At 34.9% G+C, this 9,706-nt stretch overlaps 1 protein-coding gene across 1 annotated transcript; it reads right to left on the reverse strand.

Moving 5' to 3' along the window:
- Nucleotides 1-3,237: 3,237 nt before the first annotated feature.
- Nucleotides 3,238-6,435, reverse strand: LOC107094917 (neuropeptide Y receptor type 2-like). The gene is made up of 2 exons (XM_015390814.1): nucleotides 6,298-6,435; nucleotides 3,238-4,346 (listed from the first exon to the last, which is right to left on the reverse strand). The coding sequence occupies exon 2, from the start codon at nucleotides 4,330-4,332 to the stop codon at nucleotides 3,238-3,240; it is 1,095 nt and encodes a 364-aa protein (XP_015246300.1). The 5' UTR covers nucleotides 4,333-4,346; nucleotides 6,298-6,435.
- Between the last annotated feature and the right edge of the window lie 3,271 nt (nucleotides 6,436-9,706).

Consider the following 9,706-nt stretch of genomic DNA (forward strand, 5'->3'; position numbering starts at 1 on the left):
GTCCCCAAGGGCCAGTGTCCTGCACCTTTCGGGATGTTTCTCTTCCATAAATCAAATAATGCAATCTGGAGAACTTGATTTTAACTGAGGAGGTAATTAAGCTGTTTGTTGTCTATGTGTTGGATCGGGAACTATCAAAAAGCTGCAGGATAAGGGCCCTTGAGGACGTCTCTGTGAATATTCTCAGTCCCTTGAGGACTTGAATTACTGCCCTGTGTTAATGAATTTAGATATTGCCATGTTATAGGTCAATTCGATTTTAAAGCAAATGAACATGTATTGCAGCCTAACAAAGCCTTCAACGACTCCCTATTACTAAGGGGCGGACCTGTTTTTCCAGTTCAATTTGCATGTTTTCTAAGCCAAAACGAGGCTCTGCTTGGCTACTCTATAAAGCTTATATTCAGACATTTTGAATTGAAAAATCTTCCTTGATGGGAGACGAAACGTCTTCAAACTTGGAAAACAAAGTCCAGTGGTTTGGTTTTTAACTTGTTTGGAATGACTAAGACCTGGATGACTTAGAATTTTCACCAGCAAATGAACAGGTGTTCCTTAAACAAAAATATATTACAACAATTAATAAAAGAGATCAAGAACTGTAACATACAGTAAGTGGCCAGAAACAACAGAGAAATTAAAATAGGACACCCATTTGTCATACAGCTAGATTTATTACAGCCAACTCAAAACAAACTGAATCATCAAAGTGACACTTATATGATTAACAAATTACATTGTGCTATTATTTTGTTAGGGATTATTTTACTTTATACATGTTCCTCTTTTTAGTTAGTGAAACAGGATTTATTTTTCTTTCACTGAAAAGGGTGAAGATGATAGAAGTCTGCAAGCAAATGTCCTACTGGATCAAATGTATTATTACCCTTTAGTGCTACTCATACAAACTTAAGATCAGGGCATAAAATGCTTCATATTTTGAAAAGGGTGATCATCTGTCCCTAAATTATGTGCACAAACAGCACATAATTGGGCATTAAAAACCATATGAAGATTAAATTTCAGCTCTTCATTTTTGTCTGTATTTGTGAAATAATTAACATGATAATATCAAGGAGGATCTAGATGGAACAAAAACATTTAAGCTACTATATTTAAAAATAATCATCACAACTAATTCCATGTTACATTCAAAAGAAATCCCTTTAACAACTCTGTCAGTTTTTAGCATTTAAACCAATCCTTAAATGCAATATAACATTTTTTTTTTTTATAAAAACTTTGGATGTGTTATTGATCAAAAAATCTTTTATTCTTTCTGGAGCTCATTTTTTTCTTATCTTTTTGTACAGTTTCTTTTTCTTATTTTCTCTCCAGTGTTTGCACCTGACAAAATCATGTTGTGCAGTGGGTGCTCAGAAGGACGTGTCAGGCTTGAAAAGCAATGAACTCCATATGAACAGAAGATTATGTCTTTAAGGAGGTGTAGGGTCAATAAACGAGCTTCAGCATTTTATCTCCAAAAGGACAGAAACTGTCTTTTTGACAAACTGCATGAAGATCAACATTGAAACTTTTTTTCTCATTTATTTATTGTATTTGAAGTCATTATGTCTGAAATAAATATCCCAGTTACATGCTCTGTTTTATTGATCAGGCACTCAGTAGCAGAGTAAAAATGCAACAAAATAATTCAACATTTTGAAGTATGTGATTCAGACATTATGAGACTAATAGATAAAGCCTCAAATACCACCTTTAATCCTACAATTAGCATGCAAACAGAAAGACTACATAAATTACTATGTTAAGGCTTTCAGCTAAAAAAAATGACTCGCCAGTACTACAAATAATGGTCATTATAAATTGATTTAACTATTTAAAGTAATTCTCACAGTTAGACACAATACATGCATGCAGCCTCATCCAAAAATTATAAATCTGGACTCCATATTTTGTCATTTTATTATACTTTATGTGATAGACTGACGCTAAGTCATTCATATTTTTAAAGTGGAAGGAAAATTTTTTTTTAAAGCGAATACAATATAATATCCTTTGGCTTTTTTCCTTTGGAGAATGTATTAGCTTTTCATGTCTACAGACTGCAACATGTGCACAAAGGCTGAGGATTTATCAGGCTGGTTGTCAGTAACTTAATTTGATGTGTGGACTTTGACTGGACCAAGCTAACATGCACATATGTTTTATTTAAATCACTCCACCTCTAATCGTATGCCTAGGCTCTTTATTTCACTTGAAGATGTACCTCAACCTTGGGCTATAGTCTTTTTTCAGTCTTTTACAAGATATCTCTGTGGATTTCCATGTGTTTATGCTAATCTTTCAATAAAATATCCAAGCAAGTTGTTATAGTTCTATTTCCATATTTTTTTTCTTACCAGTCTTCGATAAAAGCTGTATTTCTGAAATGTACAATTAATAGTGGTCTTAGGAACATACATACTCTGACATGAGGCATGAGTCTCTGCAGTTCCTCCAGAGACACCATGGGCCTCTTGCTGCTTCTCTTAATGGTGCTTTATTTAACTTTACTGTTAGGTTAGGTGGATGGCCTTACAAGTTTTACAGTTGCGTCAAACTCTTTCTATTTATGGACAATGCATTTGAAAAGTGTTCATTGAGATGCAGCTTTTTTTTTGTTCTACAATTCCTATTTGCAACATGCTCCACTGGATTTGATTTAGAAGTTGTACAGTTTAGGCGGGGGAAAAAAGGTCAGAATCTGCACCCTAACCCTATAAAGGACACTCTACAAGGGTTACACCATTTTGTAGGGGTTTCTGAATGTGTCCTGGATGAAAAAGTGTTCAAATCAAAATGTGGCACTGTGCACCTTAAAAAATAGTGTACATCAATGGTCACTAGACAAGCTGATATATCCCAGAATGCTTTGCAAGAGCTCTCCTCACAAAGCATCATGTGATTTTCTTGCACAAAAATAGTGCAGGCACCGTGAAAGAACCCAGAGTCACATTACCAACAGGGAGAGAAGAGTGGGAGTGTCCAAACAGTCAGTTAACTAAGTTAACTTTAAAGTCCACTATACAGTCGCTGCTCTATACAGTGATTGAGGGGTTAGGGTGGACATTCGGACACAGTCCATGTATCTTCTCTTTATTTCTTTATACCAATTCCCCTTTGATTTACTTCACCCAGTGAAATCCCAATAACATACATAGAAGTGTTTCATTTTAACATGACATTTTCAGGACACTGTAGAGTATGAGTTAGCAAAGTATATCCTGGTTCACATTAGAGATTTGTTGATTGGAAGTCAGTACAATCCTTGTCCTCCTCTTTTTGTTTCTCTCTGTTTTTCGAGGATCTGTATTTGACACCAAGGGGCGTATAACATTTGACCACAGATAAAAAAGCAGTCCTGTAGTTGTTGTTCATCCATCCGTACAGAATGGGATTGACGCAGGTCGAGCACATTGCCATGATGTGGAACACAGTGAAAACCAGCTTGAAGTCGTTCATGTTCAAAACAGTGTTATCAATGTCTATAGCGAGCTGAAATGCATGGAAAGGCAACCAGCTCACAGCAAAGACTACCACCATGGTCAGCATCATCTTGGTGGTCTTTCTCCTTCGCTGGTTGTCATTACGTCCACATGTCATGTGTTTCTTTAGCTTGTTCCAAATGCGAATATATGCAACAGAATTAATAAGAAGAGGTATAACCACCTGAACCACAAGCATTGAGAAGCTGTAGATCTTTCCATTCATACTGCTGTCCGGCCACTTCTCTGTGCACACCTGCAGGGACTCTTCTGGGGAAAGTTTAAAGGAACCATACTCCCTGAAAATGGCAAGAGGGCTAGCCAGTAAGGCACTGAGGGCCCATGAGATGACGATAACCAAAGCACACATATCTTTGGACATCTTGGTCTCCATATGGTTAACGATGCTCCTGTGGCGGTCCAGAGCGATGATGTTCAGAGTGATGGTGGAGACATGTACGGTCATGCCTTGAGCGAATGGCAACAAAAAGCACAACACTTGACCAAACATCCATTCATCGTAAAGTAGGTAGACAAGAGTGAAAGGCAAACACAGCGTGTTCACCAGCAGGTCAGCCACAGCTAAGTTCACAATAAAGAAGTTGGTCACTGTGCGTAGATTTTTGAACTTATAGACAACATAAATCACCAAGGAGTTTCCAGTGACTCCAAAGAGGATAATTGTGCTGTAAGCGAGGATGAGAACAACTTGAACTCCAACCAGTTTTGTGCTGTCATCCAATGTCCAGAGATTCCCATCACTTATAAATGAACAGCAGTTGAAAGGTCCATCTTGGAGAGGAAAATGTTCCTTATCAGTCATGTTTAGTTCATCCGCATTCATGGCTAAGAGTCAACCTGTAGAATAGATATAGGATCATTATTAGGAGAGATAATGGTTAACATAATTTGTTTTTCTATTTTGCAAAACTGGACATAATTTGCCAAAGCTAAATAGGCCCTTAGTAGTCTAAATGGAAAATAACAGGAATTCACCAGCAGTTATCTTCTGATTTTCTCCCCTGAACCTTTAAACACAGTAAAAAAAAAAAAAAAACTGAAATATTCATATTAAACTTGCATATACATACATTTTTTTAAAATAAAACAGGATTTATTAGCAAGGTTTTGGAAGATTAATCTTAGTCTTTTTTTTTTCAGATCTTAGTCTTTAAAGGTAAATAATACAACTAAAGAAAATTTTTTGTTGTAAATAATACAACTACATAATTTTTCCACGGTCTCTAAAAATTTGGAGCAATGTAAATTATCTTAAAATATATATTTACTGCCTCTGCTGAACTGCCTCTACTGAACAAGATCACTTTTTTTCGATCTTAGTTTTTAAAGGTAAATAATACAGCTAAATAATTTTTCACGATCTATAAATATTTAGAGCAATGTAAATTATCTTGGAAATATAAAAACTTTACGGCAGACTTTAAAAAAACCTCATATTATTTACCTGGAATTTACAGAAATAGGCTGTTGTGATTTGTTGTTTTTATGCTAAACTGTGCTTATAGCAGAAGTCAAAAACAGTTTAAACAAAGATACTTTATTTGCTTTTGCTTTGACTAAAGTTGTTAAGTGTTTTGGGTTTTAGAAGGCTTAGAATAACAAACGACAGACAATAAAGCTCGTAACTTAGACTTAGGCTTAGATGGGGGCGTTTTTAGACCATTTAGCAATATTTACATCCCAAAAACCATAGAAGAGTTAACAGCAACTGCCTATTTAGTGTTATCTAGTTACAAACATTTTTATCAATCAATGTTGTTTTTTCTCTTAGCAGTCAAAGCTGGATAAAATAATTGTTTTGCTTTTGTAGACCTACTCATCAGTCACAAAAAACACAATGTGCAAAAAGTGCACAATAGCTTAGAGTGATTAACATGTGAATTAACGACCTCACCAGAGAAAACACATTATGCATCAGAGAATATGAAAGATTACAAAATACAGCAGATATCAGGACCTTGACTCAAAAAATCCTGAATGAAATCATCCCTATTATTAAATAACTGTATCATTTCACTTTTTCTACAAAAATCCCATAAAGACCAAAAACTATGACAAAGAGAGCAGAGGAGAGTTTGTCAGCTATTATTACTGCAAAACAAATATAGTGATTTTGTTAATATCATGGAGTAGGCTATATTGAATAAAATGGGAAGAAGGGGGTTCAGAAAGCCCTACTGTATGTAATGCAGTAACAGAACAGTAGAAATGTTGTATAACGAAATGATAATAACAAAAAACAGAAATGCGCCTGTTTAACATTTGACTACACATATAACTTAGTATGTTTTTAGTTTTGCCATTAGAATGTCAGTTAGGTTTAGGTCACAGATTGTTCGTTTTGCTGGAAAGCATGCTATTTGGGAAAAAAAATGCTTCTTTTAAAATGCATGAAATTATAACACAAAGGAAAAATAGACGATGATCATTAGAATTAGCCCATTAATAATTAGATTTGGACCTGAATCTGCTGCTGTGTGAAGGCAACAGGTTCAGAATCCTGAAATTAACATGCATATGTACAAACAGTAAATATCATAAACTATGAAAAACAAAATAAAACCATAATTCACTAAGCTCAGGAGAATGGAAAAGATTTCAGGCTTAAAATAATACACACATCACCTGGTCGATTTTTTCACAATTATTAGATGGTAAATGGCTTGTACTTAAATGTTTTTTTTTTTTTTCAATTAAGGAGACTTGATCAAAGCGCTTTGCTCTACATTCACCCACACACTCACAGACTTGAGATAAACGAATTTACCAATTGCTCAAATCCACTTACCTCAACGCACAAAGAGGTAGTCTGTTTCAGATTCTCCTCATTATTTATGCTTCTTTTAAACTTTTATTTTAGTTCCAATTCACAGAAGAGAAAACATTCAAACCAGATTAAACAGCAACCTGATCGCCTAAATCTTCCATGGATCGACATGGTGCGCGCAGAAGCGGGGCGCGCAGCCTTTCCCCTGTGCGCACTGCGGTCCGTTTGGCATTGACGGCTCTCTGACTGCCTTATGATGAGGCTGCCTGGATTACAGAGTGGAAACGCGTCCTCGAACTGAGAAATGATAGTTATTTTAGTCACAACACGGTCGCTATAGTTATATATCCTCTCTGTGCGAATTTGAATATTAAAAGTCTGAAGTCAACAAGAGGAAAAGTTGATCTGAAGCACAATCAAACTATCGGTATTATGAAATTGATGCCATTTTATTTATTTTTCTGGAGTGACATGCATCAAAATCATGGGCGGTTCTAAACAGGGGCCAATGGGGGCCAGTGCCCCTGTAGATCATGTCCTGGCCCCTGTTGTGGCCCCTGTAGACATAATAGACATAATACTAATGAAATTCTAATGATGATATGTGCTGGAACAGACATGGTTACTGATTGATCCTTTGGATCTATTTATTTTTTTCTTAAAAAACATTCTGTTTTACTAATTATTTAAAACTAATAAGGTGATTGCATCAGTGATATTGAGATAGGATCCCAGTTTTCAAAATCTTGCTTTTTTCAAAACAAAAAAAAAACAACAAAAAGATTTACAGCTGAATTTATCAGTTTTTCTTGAGTTCTAATTCTTATTTTATAGAAAACTATAATTTTAACTTAAATGAAGTTAAAAATATATAAAATTCCTAAATGATCAATGTATATTGACCTAATATTCCAAATAATAGCTTTATTTGATATTTTATCTATATATTTATATATCTACAATTTCTTGAGTTGCATTTTTGCTATGCTAAGGGATTTTTACTTTGTTTTTAACGATAATCCAATTGAACATTTTTGAGCAAAAAATAAATATTTTCAGTTAGAAGACATATCATTTTAATTAAACCTAATTGAAGAAATTTCACTTTATGCAGCTCTTTCAATATATTTAAATATCTTGCCTGTTTTTTTTTGTTTTTTTTTTTTGCTTCATGCTTTTCTGTGCCCCCATGAAAAAACGCTGGCCCCTGGAACATTTGGTCTAGAACCGCCACTGATCAAAGCTGGTTTCCTGCCTATATATGCTTAAAATTCTACATGCAAACAAATTTTACCAACTAGTAAAGCATAGAATACATTAGAAACCAACACTAAATTACAAGTATTTTCAATAGCTTCATCACAGCATCTCTTTAATAGCAACTTAAATGATCAATAAGCAATAATTCATTATTTTAGATAGAAAGAACTAGAAAATTGTTATGTAAAGAGCTGGTAATGGTAGCTGGTAAGCTGCCAATCATGGCTTAGCCCCTCTCTTCCTAGAAAGAGCAGAAGGGTGGAAGAGAAAAATAGTGGAGAGAGCCAACAGTTATCCAGCTAACAGCACTAAATAGTTATATACAAAGGCTGATGGGTGCAAATACCCTGCAAATACAAAATAGAACAACCAGATTAAGAAGCATGCAAACTAGCTTTGTGTGAAAAAAAGGGCTCCAGACCATTAGAAGGAAACAATCATGGACCAAACTCCTCATAAAGGCATAAAAGGATACTTTATTCAAATTTCCTATTGATGAGCATCCTATTTATGTCCTTCTAATGGATCTTGTCCATAGACATTAACTGATTATCATCTCCTCCTAGTGGTTTGGATGCCTGCCTTTATGTAGAGCCACTTTGCAGCTTTCTTCAATCGTAGTTTTTTGGGGGGATTTTTTTGCAGCTTGCCACATTTTCCCTTTCCATGTGGTTTGGTTTTCAGTGTTCATATATAGGTTTTGTGTTTGCAAGTCTCATTTAAGGGCTATTGTCAATAAAAGAATGAAATAATACATTGTAATCAATTATCTGAAATATTTTGTGATTAAAATCACATATTTCCCATGAAAAATAAGAACAAAAAAAATAATAATTTTGAGAATAATTTTAAAGATTCTCCAGAAAAGAATGGGAATTTTTTATATTTAAAGTCATATATATGTCAAAATAAACTCAGAAATATCAATGAAATGTGACTGGATATTTTCCAAAGTTTGAATGGTAGAATAAATACAGTCTTTTTTTCTTGTGTGACAATGGTTTTTCTCAGGTGATGACTTGCTATGACTGTACGTCACAAACTGAGTTGCTTATCTACCATTAAAAAAAAAGAGCAGAGGGGACTCCTAACTAGCACGATACTGTAACATCTACTTGATAATGCCATGTTAAAGCTTCTTCCTCACAGTCTCAGGCGGAGCCCCATCTGAGGCGTCCATGCCAAGCCAGATGAAGTCATTCTTATACATACTTATACTCTGAATTATTCACGACAATAAAGGGACCCACAAATGCAGAAAGAGAATATAGACTTCACATAGCACACTGTTTACAAAAGTAAAAATTGATGTGTTTGTCACTTCTAAAGAATTGTACTTCATATCACTAATACCATGCCTCCATTATGTCTTTTATACTATTGTATTTTCCCTCACCCCTTGTTCAAACAAACCCTGTCATCTGTGTGTCCTCAGTTCCATCACATAAGGAAACCATTCTAATCAACACAGTAATTACCTCTGGCTCTGTGGCCGTGGAATCTTACTCATGGTAAAGTATGTTTTCTGAGTTTTAATGGAATAAGTCATTTTACATCAAAATGCTGCCCTATTATGATTTAATAATGTTAAATGGACTAATAGACTTCAGTAAAAAGGAAAAGAAAATGCTAAAATAATCTTACTCAAGGTTAATCTGAAGTCCATCTTTCTTACATAAAATAAAAAGTCCTTTTATTCAGACCGTAAATGACAAAGTGATGTCCTTCGGAAAGAGGATACCTAAAACTAAACCATGTCTTTTTCCTCCTTTGCTGCTGGGAAGGAAACTGTAAACCCAATGAGCATGTGAAGGTGAGCTCTGTTAAAATTAATTTGTTTCAAAGTATTATTTGAGCAGATGAGAGTCAGATTCAAACCTTACAGGACCTTGTACTCAGATAATCTTTTTTTTTACATCAAATACATTGTAGTAAAATCTCACTCAAAATGTTCTCCAAAAAGTGAAAGGAGTGGCAGCAAGTTTTGATCTGTCACCTTTACCCTGCCGAGACCATATAAAATATAGTGCAGCCAACTGCTTTCATAAGTAATCTGAATAGTAATCAGAGTACAGCTGCATGTAATAAACCCAGACATGGATGGATGGATGGATGGATGGATGGATGGATGGATGGATGGATGGATGGATGGATGGATGGATGGATGGAT

This window comes from Cyprinodon variegatus, unplaced genomic scaffold (assembly GCF_000732505.1).
Source record: "Cyprinodon variegatus isolate N-32 unplaced genomic scaffold, C_variegatus-1.0 Scaffold514, whole genome shotgun sequence".
NCBI classification, from domain to species: domain Eukaryota; kingdom Metazoa; phylum Chordata; class Actinopteri; order Cyprinodontiformes; family Cyprinodontidae; genus Cyprinodon; species Cyprinodon variegatus.